General features: G+C 38.1%; 2 protein-coding genes across 2 annotated transcripts in view; one reads left to right on the forward strand and one right to left on the reverse strand.

Annotated features, from left to right (window-relative positions):
- MONOS_8747fu8748 (putative Protein kinase domain) overlaps window positions 1–5,738 on the reverse strand; it is a gene marked incomplete at its 5' end in the record, with an annotated part of 29,301 nt that extends 23,563 nt beyond the window's left edge. The window contains 2 exons of the mRNA XM_067879183.1: window positions 1–5,565; window positions 5,677–5,738. The exon at window positions 1–5,565 is cut by the window's left edge and continues 23,563 nt beyond it. Coding sequence (XP_067720317.1) covers window positions 1–5,565; window positions 5,677–5,738 — 5,627 coding nt within the window. The remainder of the gene's footprint in view (window positions 5,566–5,676) is intronic.
- Window positions 5,739–5,969: 231 nt separating this feature from the next.
- Window positions 5,970–13,505, forward strand: MONOS_8746 (putative CAMK family protein kinase). The gene has a single exon (XM_067879182.1). It carries the CDS (start codon window positions 6,020–6,022, stop codon window positions 13,064–13,066), a length of 7,047 nt encoding a protein of 2,348 aa, XP_067720318.1. The 5' UTR covers window positions 5,970–6,019; the 3' UTR covers window positions 13,067–13,505.
- The last annotated feature ends 3,137 nt before the right edge of the window (window positions 13,506–16,642 follow it).

Below are 16,642 nucleotides of genomic sequence, written 5' to 3' on the forward strand. Positions count from 1 at the left end.
GAAGGAGGAAATTGAAAAGTCTGTTCGTGTTTTGGTGAAGAGAAGAGATTTGGTACATTAGAAGACAAACCAGGTGGAGTGAGTGGATGGCGAGGAAGGCGCTGTGGCTGAGGGGCAGCTAATGAAGAGCTGGATGAATCTTTCACCATCTGCTGAGATGCCATGGAAGATGGAGTGATTCTGCTGAATGATCTACTCCTGTGCATTCTGAATGACTCGTTCGATCCTCCTCCTCCTTCTTTGATATCTGCTCCAATCTTCCCCTTTCTCCTTTCTTTCATCATCAGCTCCTCTTCAAATCCTCTTCTGGAAACACTCTTCTGTCTGGGTGTCTGTGTCTGTGTGTGTGTGGGAGAGGATGATGAGATTGGGAGTGGGGCAGGTGTATTTCTTCTGGAGGTGGATCTTCTGCTGTGCTGGCCAGATGAGACAGCAGAGGAAGGAGACAGAGGATGAGGTGGAGACTGAGGAGAAGGCGGATCGAATGTGAATTCAACATAGTTTGGGGAGTTTAATGATGCAATGGATGAAGAGAAGCCACCAAGTGAAGGAGTGATGATGGAGAGGATGGGCCTTTTCTTCATTCCTCCTGGCTTGTTCTGTGTGTTTGATGAGGAAAGAGCACCAGAAGAGGAAGGAGTGATGGAGAGAGAGGAAGGAGTGACCGAACCAAGTGCTGGAGAAGGAGAGCGAGAAGATCGCTTTGATGAAAAAGAATATGAATTGGAAGAAGAAGAAGAAGAAGAAGTTGAAGAAGAAGATGATGATGAAGTATTTGTAAATGATTGATTTGGTTGTTGTGATTGGAGCGTGGATGTGGCTGTGGATGTGGATGAATTAGCAGTTGAAGCGGAAGAAGAAGATGAGGAAAATGATGAAGAGGAAGAAGTTGAAGTGGATGAATTATGAGCCAAAGGAGAAGGGCCAGGGGAGACAGAACGTGCCTGTTTGGGAGGGGAAGGGTTAGAGAGAAGTGGAGAAGACACATTCTGAGTGGAAGATGGGGGAGTGTGTGATGATCGCAGGGAAGAGACAGAAGAATGAGAACGTTTGAGAGAAGAAAGAGAAGAAGAGGATGAGATGGAAGAGAGGGATGAAGTGTTTGGCGTGTGAGAAGTGAAAGAGGAAGAAGAAGAAGAAGAAGAGGAGGAAGAGGAGGAGGAGGGGGGAATTGGAGGGAGAGGAGAAGAAGTGGATGAAGGGACAGAGAGATTAGAACTGGAATGGAAATGAAATGAATGAAGATGTGGTGAAGATGAAGCAGAAGAGGATGAAGATGATTGTTCAGAAGATGGAAAAGAGGAGGAGGAAGAAGAAGAAATTGGAAATTGAGAAGAAGGAGAAAGAGGGAGAGGAACAGGAGGGAGAGGAGCAGGAGCAGTGACAGATGCGCGTGAGTGAGAGAGAGGAGGAGTGGGAGAGTTGTGAGAGGAGGAGATGGAAGAGCGAGAAGGAGAATCACTCGAAGTAGGATGAAGTGGAGAGGGAGTTCTGATGGAAGAGGAAGGAGAAGAGGAAGGAGTGGGTGTGGATGAGAATGAAGAGGAGGAGGAGGAGGAAGAGGAAGAAGAGGAAGAAGAAGAAGATGGATTGTGACATGGTTGAAATGAAGTGGCTCTGATTGAAGGGGGAACATGAGGAAAGCAATAAGAGGTGGAAGAAGAGGAAGAGGAAGAGGAAGATGAAGATGAAGAGGAAGAAGAGGAAGAGGAAGAAGAAGAAGAAGAAGAAGAAGCATGTGATGTGGAGATGTGATAAAACCCTTCTCTTTCATCTTTGGCTGAAGGATGCACAATTTGAGGAGTGGATATAGTTGCTTTGACTGTGTTCTGTTGAGATGTATTGGAAGATTGATTATTCGAAGAAGAAGAAGAAGAAGAAGAAGAAGAATTAGAAGAATTAGAAGAAGAGAAGGAGGAAGAGGAAGAGGAAGATGATGAATTAGAAGATGAATTAGAAGAAGAAGAAGAACAGTTATTCATCAGAGGAGAGTGAGAAGGAGAGGTAGATGAAGAAGCGATGGTATCAAAGAATGCACCAGATGAGTAGTTGAAAGAAGAATACTGATGAAATGGAGTGGGAGCAAGGGGAGTGGTGAAGATGGTGGTTGGCTGGTATGTTGATGGCCTCATGTTGAGTGTGTCTTCTTTGTCTGACTCAAACATCGATGTGGATGAATTAACAGCAGTAGAAGAGGAAAGAGATGAAGAAGAGGAGGAAAGAGAAGAAGAGGAGGAGGAAGAGGAAGTTGAAGAAGAAGTTAAAGAAGAAGATGATGTAGCAGACTTCAATGGAAGAGAAACAGCCATCTGATGTGAATGGAGTGTGCCATTCTCTTCTTCTTCTTCTTCTTCTTCTTCTTCTTCTTCTTCTTTTCTGTCAGAAAGTGCTGTGTGTGAATCAGATCTGAAAGTGTTATTTCTCTTCTTCTTGTCAAACTGGAGTGAGACACATGAACCAGAGTGATCAGTCGTGTCTTGTTCGATTGTCTGAACAGAGACAGCTGGAGATGGGAAGGCAGATGAAGGCTCAGATGACACAGCTGCGGATGATGTTAAGGGAGAGTGTGTTTTGGATGATGGAGTTAAAGTTGATGAAGAAGTGGAGGAAGAGGAAGAAGAAGATGATGATGATAACGAAGATGAAGATGCAGATGATGTAGTTGTTGCAAGTGTCTTAATGGTCATCACAGGAGATATCTTTGGAGTGGAAGGAGGAGTTGATGAAGGAGACGAAATAGTATCTTTCAGCCTGTTGTGTGAGTCAGAAGGTTTCAAAGAGTCCATTTTAGATGAAGAAACACTCTCCAACTGATCATTTGCCTCAGATGTTGTCTGGTGGATGTCTGAATAAGAGTTAGATCTGCTTCTTGTCTGCTCAGAGACAAAAGAGGAGAGCGAATGAACTGATCCTGTGTGTGCATCAGATGTGACGGTGGCTGTGGAGTTCGATGGAGAAGAGGCAGAGAAAGAGAGAGAGAGAGGAAGATGAGGCACAGACATTGGAACCATCTTGTGTGTGTGTTCAGTGTCGAATGAGAATGCCATGTCTGAATGTTTGCTGAGCGGAATATGCTCAGGAACTGATGACTCACTCATTCGACGTGTGGTAACTTTGCTCTTTTTGTGGTGTTTTCTCAAATTTCTCTGGTTTGATCGCTTTTGATGGCTTCCTTTCTTGTCTTGTTTGGTTGAGCCTTCCTCATCTTCACCCTCATCCTCATATTCTTCTTCGTCGTCGTCGTCTTCGTCTTCTTCCTCCTCTTCCTCTTCCTCTTTGAATTCATCAACTGTCTCATTCTCTTCCTTCAATCGTTTGCTCTCATCATCATCTTCATCTGCCTCTTCTTCATTTTCTTCTTCATTCTCCTCATTCTCTTCTTGCACAGTGTGTGGACAGCTCTGTTGTGTGTCTGCAGATTCAGATAATGTTGACGATGTTGATGTTTCAGTCAGAGAGTGTTGCAGATGAAGTGATGAAGGAGGAATGAGTTGCTTGAAAGGAAGAGTTGCCTCAAATGGATGAGCAGATGAGTTACCAATTAAACAAGAATTGGCACTAGCTTCATCTCCTCCTACTTTAATTTGTGTCCGAACATCAGACAAAGAAGAAGAGGATGAATTGGCTAAAAGACTGTTTGGTGACTCCTTCTGAGGATTCGGAGCATCAACAGCAGAAGGAGAAGGAGAAGCAGCAGAAGAAGAGATAGACAGACGAGAAGGTGAAGTGAATGAGTTTGGAGTGTTACCAGGAGAAGGCGAATGAGTGAGGGAGAGGGAGAAAGATGATTGAGTGACCAATTGAGATCGATTGGCTATTGGTGACTGAATGTGTGGCTGTTGGTTGGTTGAAGCAGGAGAGCCAGAAACAGAGTGATGAGAAGAAGAAGAAGAGGAAGAGGAAGGAGAATGAGAGGGAGTGGATGAGTTCTGGAGGACAGAAGAGAGAGAAGCCAAAGAGGAAGCAGGATGTGGTGTGTGTGAGCGAGGGGATGAGGCAGGAGAGCTTAGAGGAGAAGAAGAGGATGAAGTGTTTGGCTGTTTGACAGGCAGATTCTCAAAGGAAGGAGGAGTCATCGAAGGCGAAGGAGAAAGAGAAGAGCGGATGAAGTTGAGGACAGGAGAATCGAAGTGCCTGAAGGAGGAGCGAGGTTGATGGTGAATGCGGTTGGCAGAGGAAGGAGAAGGAGAAGGCGAAGGAGAAGGCATCCGATGAGAAGAAGAACTGATTGGTGTGTGGTGACGAGATGTTGAGTCTTTGTTCTCTTTGTCCTTCTCCTTCTCTGATCCTCTTTCTCTCTCTCTCTCAATTGATCTGTTGCTCTCACGTGAAGTTGAAGATGGATGCGTATGTGATGCACAGGTCTCTGAATCATTCACAGATGACTCTAATTCATTCATCAGCTCCCTGTGCTTCTTCACCGTTGTTGGAGATAGAAGGCCACGTGAAAGGTTGTCACATCCTGCTTGGCTGGACTCTTCGCCATCTGTTGTGTTCACTTCAGCATCTGTTCTGTTCTCCACTCCATTTTCTCTCTCGTTGCTGGGCATTCGCTGTTCTTCTCCTTCTGAATAGCTCCCTTCATCCATCTCCATGTCTGTCTCTGGATAGGCCTCCTCTTCTTCCTGCTCGCCATGCACATTCTTCCAAAATGCAGGCACAGACAATCCAAAGTCAGTCAGCCTCAGATGCCCATCTTCGCCAATCAAGATGTTATCTGGCTTTAAATCACAGTGGATGATGGCGTGCCGGTGGAGGAAGTCAACAGCAAGCACTATTTCTGCCAAGTATTGTTTGGCCACGTGCTCTTCAAAGCATCCAAATGACACAAGAAGTGAGAACAGATCCCCTCCTGGCTGAAATTCACTTACAAGATAAAAATTCTCTTTTGTCTGAAATGAACAGGCCAAAGGTACAATGAAATCGGTTCTGACTTCTCGTTCTTCTTTAACATCTTCTTCATCTTCTCCGTCTTGTAATCTTTTTGTTTTGCTCCCATCTAAAGTCCGCGCCTCAACGGATAATGACGCCAAAATTTCATATTCCAATATTAGACGCTTTTGAACTTTAGCTTCGGTCATGGAAGAACGCTTAAGCACCTTCATGGCATAAAGCCTGGTTTTCTTCTTTTTGATTATTTCTTCTTTCGCTTTCTCCTTTTCTTTTTCTTTCGTTTTGCTAAATAATCCTTTATTAGATTCTCTTTGCGACGTCCATCTTTGAAGTTGCCTGGCGGGTCTCACCAATAAAACACGCCCATACGCGCCAGCGGTAATTGGTTTTATAATTTCAAAATCGGCAAGCGTAAAAATTGGAGGAGGAGGAAGCGGAGGAGGTGGTTTTTTAGCTTCAACGCCTGGTGAATGTGAAGGTGAAGTATTTTGGCTCGTTACAGGTTGGGGAGATGATGACGGTGATGGAGAAGTATTTTCTTTTGCTTTTTCTTGTTTTTTAGTATTTTCCTCATTATCAGAAGATTTCTCAAGTTGATCATCTCTTTCTTCGAGTTGAGGTGGAGAAAACTTCTTTTCTCCACGTTGAAGAGAATCTTCATTTCCATTAGTTCTGTGAAGATTTTTGAAAAGCAAATTTAATTTTCATTAAATATGAAAAGTTAACATGGGTGAAATAAAATAATTTCTTAAATCATCATAAAGACAAAGATAATTTTCATACGATTCGCTAGGAGTGAGTTCATAATTAATTTTCTCACCCTCAAGCTTTGTAAGCTGGCTCATTTGAACAAATAAAGAACTCTCCCCAAAAAATTATGTGTGATCTTTGTTCCGTAATAAGTAAATAAGTTTTGAGTTCGTTCAATTACAAAATAACGAAAAACAAATGTTTATTAAAAATTCTATTCCATTCATTTATGTATTGAAAATTGAAATAATTTTATCAATTGTCCAGTTTTGAGAAAATTGAAAAAAATGAAATAAAATTGGGTAATTTTCGATCGGTTTTTATTGTTGTAAAATCCTGTTTTCCCAAAAGCCGATTGCCATACGGCCCCCAAAAAATGGAACAGTATACAAGAGATCGCATGATAGGGCGTGGCAATTATGGATGCGCTTGGCTTGTACATCGGAAATCTGACAATGCACCATTTGTTCTGAAGGAAATTCCTTTGCATGGCTTGTCTGAAAAAGAAAAAGCAGATACAAAAAATGAAGTTGCAATTCTATCGAGTGTATCACATCCGAATATTGTGAAAATGCACGAAAATTTCATTTCCAAAGGAGCTCTTTGTATTATTATGGATTATTGCGATGGAGGTGACTTAAATACCGTTATTAAAGCAATGAAAGGAAGACCAATTAGCGAAAGGCAAATTTTGGATTGGTTTTTGCAATTGTGTTTGGCGGTCAAGCATTTACATGAGAGAAATATCATTCATAGAGATCTGAAATCTCAAAATGTGTTTTTGACTCACAAGCGCAGGGTTGTCAAGTTGGGTGATTTTGGAATTGCTAAATTGCTTGGCAGTAAAACAAAATTTACCCACACGTCCGTTGGAACTCCGTATTATTTGTCTCCTGAGATATGTGAAGATGGAGGTTACAATGCAAAAGCAGATATTTGGTCACTTGGTTGTCTCCTTTACGAAATGGCGACTCAACAGCATCCATTTGATGGACAAAGCCTTCCTTCTTTGATGATGAAAATAGTTAAAGCACAATATAAGCCTCTTCCAAATGATCTTTATTCACCATCTTTACAAAGTTTGGTTGCACTAATGCTTCAGAAAAACCCAAATGATCGCCCCACAATTCAGCAAATTATCAAACTTCCAATAATTCAAAAACGAATTCAGATTTTGCTTTCACCTGAAATTGTGAAGGTGGAGAACAGAAAAATGCCTCAACGTTCAAGTTCGTCTTCATCTTCAACTGAAAGAACTTCTTCTCATTCTGACGAAAAGAAACCAAGCGAAAAATCAACAAATGATGATGAATTGCCCCCTCTTCTTGCTTCAGATACGTCTCCGCCACAGAAAGACAAGCTGAAATCTGCTCAACATTCAAGTGTTTCTTCAACCTCATCATCATCATCAGCTTCTTCTTCTTCTTCTTCTTCTGCTTCTTCAACTTTTCAAGCACGCAACTTTGTGTCAGCTTCTGATGATATGCCTCATCGACGACTGGAAGAGCTGAGACAGCTGAGGAAAGAACAAAAATTGAGAGAAAAAGGGTTGATTGAGCATGACAATATGAATGGAATTAATGAAGGTGAGAGAAAGAAGAAAGAGCAAACAAAAGGAAGAGCTGTTTCTGCTTCTCCAATGAGATTGGTTATAACTTCAAAGGAAACATCATCATCATCTACACCTTCCTCTCCTTCTTCTCCTTCTTCTCATCCTCTTTCTTTTCCTGCTGAAATATCAACACCAACTGGAACATCAAAAGCGTTACAGAAATCTTTATCACCTCCACCAAGAATAAGACAAAATTCTTCATCTTCTTCTTCCTCTTCCTCTTCTTCTTCCTCTTCTTCCTCTTCTTCTTCTTCAACTTTTTCAAAAGTGACACATCGCAGACAATCTTCAGCCACATCACGGCCAGTTGGATTCATTTCACTTGTTGACGTTGAAACTACTCCAGTTAAACATCAGCCATCAAGAAGACCTTCAACTGCTGCTCCATCCACATCTTCTGTTTCATCTGCTATCACATCAACTTCCTCCTCCTCTTCCTCCTCCTCCTCCTCTTCCTCTTCCTCTTCTTCACATCAGCCAACATACAGTTCAAGATATGCAAGAAGATTAGGAATAACCCCATCTTCTTCATCTTCTTCCATTAGTTCAACACCTTCATCCCCATCAACATCTATCTTATGCTCCCCAACTGTTCAATCATCTCATCATCCAATTTCTGTCTCCACGTCAATCTCTTCATCTTCATCTTCATCCTCCTCTTCATCCTCATCCACTTCATCCTCCTCTTTTCTCTCCACTCCTCTTTCTTCTCCTCAGCAGGGCCATTACAACCCTTCTTCCCTTAGACGCAACAAGAAGCAGACAAGAATAGCAGTCTCCATTGTAGATGATTTAGACACAGATGATGTGAATGATGTGGAGATAGTCACGCCAACAGGAGAGGAGGAAGGGAGAGTGCTGTTGAAGGATCCATTTGATACACTCACAGCAGATGACACAAAAGAGGAGAAGATTTCATCAATAAACAAGCAAAGTTCTGATGGAATTTCTTCTGTTCCGTCTGAGAATGAAATGAAAGAGGAGAGAAAGAAGGAGGAAGAGATGATGAGTGAAGAGGAACTGTTTCTGAGAGATGAAAGTTTGGAGAGGATTATCAGAGAAAGACTGAGTCTTCTTTCTATTGGGCAGAAGAAGAAAGAAGGGGAAGGAAAAATGAATGTCATAAATGCTGATTATGATGCAAAAGAGAAAGAAGAGGAAGAAGTTGATGGAAGTTTAATGAAACAGAAAAGCAGTGAAATAGATGCATGGGAGAGTGATGAGAAGGAAATGGAAAGCTTATTAATCAAAAGACAAAAGAAAGAAGAAAAAAATTTTGATGGAAATGACTTGTCAAAAGTTCAATTGATCAAAATTGACTTGAATGAAGATAAAGAAGATATGGATGAAAGTTGCATACAAAGTGAAGAAGATGCACAAAATGATAAAGGAACAGATGATTTTATTGAATTATCTGCAGAAGAAGAGAAAAAGAATGAAGAAAATAACATATTCTTCAAAGGAGATATGGATGATGATAGTTTCTGTTTGGTTTCAAATGAAGTGATTGAAGAAGACATTGAAGAGATTGAAGGATTGAGTGAAAGAGATGGGAATGGCAATGATGATGATGATGATGGTGATGATGAAGACGAAAACAATGAAGACGAAGAAGAAGGCGAGCATACCTCATTAAGCGATATTGAGAACAAAGAGAGAAAAGAAAGGAAAGAAGGGAAAGAAGGGAAAGAAGAGAGATCACAAGAAGCATTTATAGAAGACTCAGCAGAGATGAATGACACAGAAGCTGTGTTTGATGATGGTATTCAAACAGAACTAGAGGCAGTTGTTGAAGAAGAGGAAGAGGGAAGAGGAGGAGGAGACGAAAATGATGAAGATACAAAGGAAACAAAGAGATTGCTAGCCACAATAAAAGAGGTGTATGAAGAGATGATCAATGAGAGAGAGAAGAAGAAGAAAGAAGAAGAAGACAGAAAGAAACGAGGAATACGCCAAACTTCAGCCAGACACACGTATTTCAATCCATCCAAACACAAATCAACAAAATACACTCGTTTTATGAGCAATGAACAAGAGTCATCCAATCAAAAACCCACTCCATATGCACCTTCATCATCTGCCTTGTCTGACAGCAGACAAGGAAACACTCGTTCATCTTCTGTTCTCTCTCCCTCAAACAGTTCAAATGCCTTTGTGAGTGTCAGTTCATTGCATCACCCGCAAAGAAGCCAGCCTCATCCGAATTCTTGTCATGCTCCTTCATTCCGGTCAGACAAAACACGCAATGCAGACATACACTCTCTCTTTGACACAAAAAGAAGGAGAGATTCTTCGATATTCTCTTCTGCTGGAGACAAAATCAGTTGTAGCAGTAACAGCTGCAGACCTTCCTCTTCTCATCTCTCCCAAAGGAGTGTGTCGTCAACTGGAATTGGACAGGCACCTTCTGTCAGACCTTCTTCTAAACGATCAAGTTCTTCCACTTCGCCTTCTTCCTCTTCTTCTTCGAATTCTTCATCATCATCATCTTCTTCTTCTTCTTCTGTTAATAAATACAAACCTGTCAGACAGAGAATGTCACATTGGGATGTTCCTCCACGAAAGAGAGTGAAGACTCAATCAGAAAATATACCATCTTCTTCTTCCTCTTCCTCTTCCTCTTCCTCTTCCTCTTCCTCTTCTTCTAATTCCAACAACCCAAATAAAGAAGTTGTTAAGCGTCGATCTGTCACACCCACATCATCCACACTGCAACATGACAAAGCAGCAGAAAGAAGACTTTCCATTCAAAAAAAGAGAGAAGAGAAAGAAAAACTGGAAAAGAGGAAGAAAGAGGCAAAGGAGCATTCACAACAGTTTCGAGAGAAGCTGATGAATGCGAAGTCGCGTCTGTCGTTGAGGAATATGATTCCGTTTGAGTGGATGAAGAAAGAAGGAGAAGAAGGGTGGGAGAGAGGGAAGAGCGAGTCGAATGACAATTCATCAGAGAATGAAGAGGGAAAAGAGAAGACAAAAGATAAAAGAGAGGAGTTTGTCATCACATTTGTGGGTGATAAGGCAGAAGTCGAAGATTTCAATAAAAACGGAACAGACAATGCTGAAAATACAGAAACTGAGAAAGAATCAGCAAAACAAGAAAGCGAAACAGAAAAAGAAGGAAAAGAAGGAAAAGAACAGGAAATACAAGAAAAGGATTCTATTTTGAACAATTCGAGTGATTCAATTGTGAGTGCATCTCAAGTGGCTGTTAAGAGTTCTCCATCTGATGGAAATATCGAGACATCCAATTTGAATGAAGAAGCAGAAAAGAATGAAGATTACAGAATTGAAGATAAATCATCACAAACAGCTTCTGTTCAACAGCAATCAAATTCAACAGAGTTATCGTCTTCAATCACAAATGACAATTCTTCTTCTAATTCATCCAATTTGTCCAGTGATAACAGCAAAGAGAAACTGGAAAAGCCAAACTCTTCTGAATCATCATCTTCTTCTGATATACACGATGAAGAACACAAAAAAGAACAAACTGAAAATGAAAGCTCAATTTCAGTTGAGATAAATCAAAATGAATCTTCCACACACATCATTCACCCTTCTTTCTCTCCTCCATCTCCTTTCTCTTCATCTGATGAGACAGAAAACACAACATCATCTTCTTCTGATTCATCTCATGTCACTTTCTCTCTTCCTGTGGATACTTTAGTATCATCATCTTCTTCTTCCTCTTCTTCCTCCTCTTCTTCCTCCTCTTCCTCTTCTGCTGGCTCTGCTATTTCTTCATCTTCACCTGTTGATCACTCTGATACTTCCTCATTTCATTCACCCACTCAAACAACACCATCTTCATCTTCCTCCATTTCTTCTGTTGAACGCAATGCTTCCTCTGATTCATCAAGTTCTGCTCAGAATTCTCCCTCTTCTTCCTTATCTGAGTCAAAAGACTCGTCTCATTGTACCTCAGCTTCTCCTTCTGACAATATGCCATCCTCACTTCATCCGTCGCAGCTGACGATGAATTCAAATGCTCTGTCTTCTCTTGTTGATGAGTTCACCACCACCATTTCGAGAAGTGGTGTTGCCTTGTACATTCCATTTGAGTCATCTCATTCTCTCCACCACAACACCAGCCATCACCAGCGCTCTCATTCAAAGGCATCTGACTCTTCTTCTGTCAGCCACTCCACTCGCTTTGTTGCCATTCCCATTGAGACAGACAGCTCTTCTGCTGAAACACATCACTCGAATCCTTCTTCTTCTGATGGAGATGATGTTGTCATTCACTCAAACACATCGACACTTTCAAAGCATGCAACAAAACCAAATGATTTTTCAATAGTTGTTTCAAAAGGTTCAATTCACAATTATGAAGCTGGTTCAGATTCAACTAATGTTTTGAAAGAAATGTCTGATTCTTCTTTGAACTCTTCATCTTCTCCAACAAACGCTTTAAACGCATATTCTCTTCATTCAAATGATTCATCACAACAACAACACACTTCATCCTCATCCTCTTCATCCTCTCCTTCTTCCTCTTCATCTCAACAGCCATCCAACTCTGTTTCTGTTAAAGCAGACAATTCTGAAAGTTCTTGTTTGCCTCCTTCATCCTCTTCCATTCCATCTGCTCATTCATCAGCAGATCCACTTTCTCCTCTCCAGTCACTTCAGAGTACAACCATCTCCATCTCATCAGCCAACGATATTGTTCAGAATCTTGTTCCTCTTTTGGAATCAGCACTTGGAGGTGAGCATAAACTCAAGCTCACAATATCCTCTTCTGACTCTTCTTCTTCTTCTTCTTCTCCAAACTCTTCTCATTCATCTGCACAACTTTATTTCACACTTGAAAATCAACAGTCACATTCACAAAAAGATGATATCAAGAATGACATTCGCCTTGAGTCTTCGAATTGCTCAGAAGGGGTTGGCCAAGCTGTTCATTCTGGTCGTCTGTTGGCATCTCATTCAGCTTCTTCTAATTCTTCTGATGATTTACACAAAGACAGCGAAGGAACATCTGCTCCTGCTTCTTCCGTTGTCACTTCTGGTGTAGCTCCTCCTTCCTCTCCAAGTGTAATTACTGTACCTGCTTTTCATTCTCGTCCAATTATTCCTCCTCTTCGCACCAAGTCTTTGTCTCCTCAGTCGTCTAATTCATCATCCTTGTCATCCATGTCATCTTTGTCATCCTTATCATCCAGACATCCATCAACATCACGTTCATCTTTTTCTTCCTTTCGAGGAATAAACTACACTGACAAAGGCGAATGTTCTCGCAAACCACTAACCGAACGAAAGTATTCTTCTTCATCGCAGTTGGAATCAAAGGATTCATTCATCAAAGCAAATTCATTAAGAAAGCATTCTCCTTCACATTCAAAAATCCAGCCTCAATCATCCAATTCCAGTTCTTCCACAAACTCGTTCCATGTGCCTTCTTCGTCCTCTCAAACAGACGAAAATGTGGAAAAAAGAAAAATTGAAAGAATTCCGTGGAAAGAGATTAAGAAAGCAGCCTTGTTGGAGCAAAAGAGGAAAAGGCAACAAGCTGCACAGCAAGGGGAATGCTCTTCAGATTGGTTTAAAGAAGGAAATGTCGAATTTCAGTTACTGCTCAAACCAGAACAATTGTCTGAAAAACAAATGGAAATGAAAAAAACTGAAAGCTCATTTGAAGAAGATCAACGTTGTGAAGTCGAAATTCCTTCAAAAGATGCTTCAAATACATTACAGTCACAGTCCATGAAGAAAAATACTGATGTTTCAGACATTGAGACAAATTTGCCTTTGAACTCGACTTTTTCAGAAGAGAATAGACAAATTATATCTTTTTCAATAAATACATAAAGGTTATATATTTTTTAATTTTAATTTTTTCAAAAAATTTCGAAATGCCATATGTTGTCAAAAATAGTTGAAAACGTTGAAAATTGATTGTTTTAAATTTAGTTTTTTTTCAATTCAATTCCGGTCTTTTTCAAAAATAAATATCAAATAGATGTCTTGTTTGAAACATTGTTGTTGTTGAGCTAATTTTCTTTTTTAATAAATGACATTTCTAGAAAACAAAGTTCTTTTCAAAATTTTGTGAAAAAATTCTTTTGTTTTATTAGTGGTGCATTTTCTTTTTTAATTTTTTCAATGAAGAGTAACTTGACTATTATTTCATTATTTTGATATTTGAAAACGGTTTTTCATTAAAATATTTCTGAAAATAGATAGTTGAAAAATTCGTTCATTCAGTTGTCAAAATTCAAACAAAATCTGATAAAAAATACTTTTCAAATGAAAACTTGAATATGTTAACAACAGTTTGAAATTTGACTGATTAATATCATAAACACATTAAAAAAAAAAAGATAAATATAAAATAATCCAAAAATGGTTATTTTAAACTTTGGAAAGACAATCATGATGTGAAATATTTTCTCATAAAACTCAAAATGATAAACAGTGGGTAAAAAGGCCGGTCCATTATCTCATTTCAACAAAAATGCTAAGGTGATTATAACTTTATTTTTTTGATAAAAAGTATTTTTCAAAAAAAAAACTTTTCCTTATAATTTATTGTTATTCATGAAAACAGAAATTGTCTTTCAGACACATAAGTTGATTCTAATGAGACAAGCTTATTCGAACAATTTATTGAAAAACAGTTATCTCGCGTGCATAATTGCGTTTCATCGGACAATGCAAATTCTTGTTTTTTGGATCTAACACACTTTAACATATATTCAATTCTTTTATAAAATAGTTAAAAGGAGCGTAAAACATTTTCAACAAAATTGTAAAAAAATTTAAAAATGTGACAATTTATGGATTTATTTCTGTTTAGGGTTGTTGAAAATCAGATAATGATCAAAAATGGCATACCCAAGAGAAAAAAAATCTTCTGTTTTCGATAAAACTTGTTCATTTATAAAAGAAGAGATAGCATGTGATTGGTTATTTCATCACATTTTGGAAGATAAAAGTCCAGAATGCAGAATTCATAAGAAAAAGAAGGTTTTGGTGAAAGAAGGAGTATTTTATGGGTGTTGGACGTGTTGGAAATGTGAAACAAAAAAATCAATGCACAAAGGAACTAATTTGGAGATAACAAGATGTGAAATTAAAAAGTTTTTACTCATCATCTTGTTTCTTTAGCTTGGGATTTCGCAATCAAACATCCAAAAAATGCTTAATTTGCATGATTCAGTTGTTGGCAATTGGAGCTGTGTGTTAAGATGTGCTTGTATGGATTTTATCAACAACAATCCAATCAGACTTAGAGGTGAGGTGGTTATTGTAGAGATTGATGAGTGCGAATGGAGACGAAGAAAATATTAAAGGGGTAGAAAGAAAAAGCAAATTTGGATTTTTGGTGAGATAGAAAGTACAGAAAATAAAAAAGAAATTTTGAAGAAATTCTGCAAAATTGTTCCTGACAGATCGGAAAAAACTCTTCCTCCGATTATCAGACAGCACATTTTTCCAAGAACAATTATCATGAGTGATAAATGGAAATTTTATTCATCACAGGAAGCATTCGGATACATTCATAAAACAGTCTGCCGTAAGAGAAATTATGTCTATCCGGTGAGCGGTGCTTGTACAAACACGATAGAAAGTATGTGGTCGCATTTGCGGGAAAGTTTTTCAAAACATGGTATCAGAGAACGGTTTTTGGGGGATTATCTGGCATTTTGGATGATGAAAAATACAAAACAACTAGCTTTTCAAGATGTTGTGCACATGATCGTTTTACAGAAAGGAAGAGGAAATGGAAGAACAAATTTTGGAAGAACAGGATGTTAAAGAAGACAACGAATTAATATACGAAAATATTCCAAATGTCTAAATTTATTTGAAAAGTTCCTTTTGTTTAATTTTCAAATAAAATAAAAACTTCATATTTCGATCATATTTCTGTTCCAACGAACGAAACCTTTCAAAAATGGATTTAATAACATTACCAAGATTTTGTTTCAATTTGGGTGTAGTTTTATAAGAGAAAACAGAAATTTAATCGAAATATGAAGTTTTCATTTTATTTGAAAATTAAACAAAAGGAACTTTTCAAAAAAATTTAGACAGATATTGAAAGTTTTTATTCTAAAGAATCTTCCAATGAGAAAATTGATGAATCAACGGATTGTTTGTATTTATCTGATGGTGCTGATTCATCGAAATGGGTGGATGAATAATTGCAGTTGAATATTTTTTTAATTTTTCAATTCTTTTTCACTGTCTCACAATCAAATATTTTTGAAAAAAAGAAAAATAAAAAAAACTTAATTTTGATAAACTTCAGCGATTTTTTAAAATCCAAAACATTAATATAACTGATTAATAAATATTTCTATTTGTATACAAATTAATTTCTCAATATCAGATATAACGCGAAATGGAAGTTTTATATGGGTGATTCTTTTTGAAAAGTCGCAAATGTATAATTTACAAATAATGTTAAATCTTCATATTTTTCTCAAATTTTTGTTTCAGCTCACAAATCTCCTCAAGAATGTTTGAAATAGCATTATCCAGAAATTGATTCCATATTAGTGAAGTTTGGTGTTTGTTAACAAAAATTTAAGCAAAATGTGAAATTCTTGATTTATTTGAAAATTAAACATTTGCGACTTTTCAAAAAGGATTACCCATATTTGAAACACCAATAAAGTGATTCAATAAGTGGGAGAAAGTTAACTCGTCTGTATAAAGATATTTTCTGATTTTTGTTTGTTTTCTTGGTTTGTGAGAACAAAACGGTTACTTGAAAAAGCTTTCGGTTTATTATCTTTCAATAGAAATTTCAATGATGTGTTATAAAGAATTTATTTTTGTGGTGAATGAAAAGAAATGAAAGTGCACGAGGATTTAAAAAATTTTAAATATTTCTTAAAAGTAAAAAAAATGGAAAAATGTGAAACAAAAATTACATTGAACACTCATTCTCAGATACAGATTAACCATCTCCTGCTCCCAAACTGTTTCAACTGCTGCTGGAATCAGAGTCTTTCACAAAGAGGGAAATTGAATCATTATCTTTATCAGTTTAACTTTATTCATCATCGTCTCCTTTTTCAACTGTGGCAAGTGTGTTCATTATTTCTTCAACAAAATTCGTGAAAGATTAATTCTTTGATAAATGAAACATGAAATTCGAAATGAAATCATCAATGAATTTATTTTATTGCAAAGTTCAACGAAAAAATGTTCGAAATCTCAATCTCAAACACTCTATTCAAATTGCACAATTACCAATAATCTGGTCAACAAAATGATATTTGTGACACATAATCAGGTGAGAGAAGTTGTAATCTTTTAGGCTGTTGAAAGCGAGTCATTCATCGCTGTAAATTGAAATCATTTGTTTGATGAAATCGAAAAATGCAGAAATTATATTCTTTTTCTTTTGTTCTTCACATTAATAATAATAAA

This window comes from Monocercomonoides exilis (genome assembly GCF_001643675.1).
Source record: "Monocercomonoides exilis strain PA203 chromosome Unknown scaffold54-601524, whole genome shotgun sequence".
Lineage (NCBI taxonomy): Eukaryota > Preaxostyla > Oxymonadida > Polymastigidae > Monocercomonoides > Monocercomonoides exilis.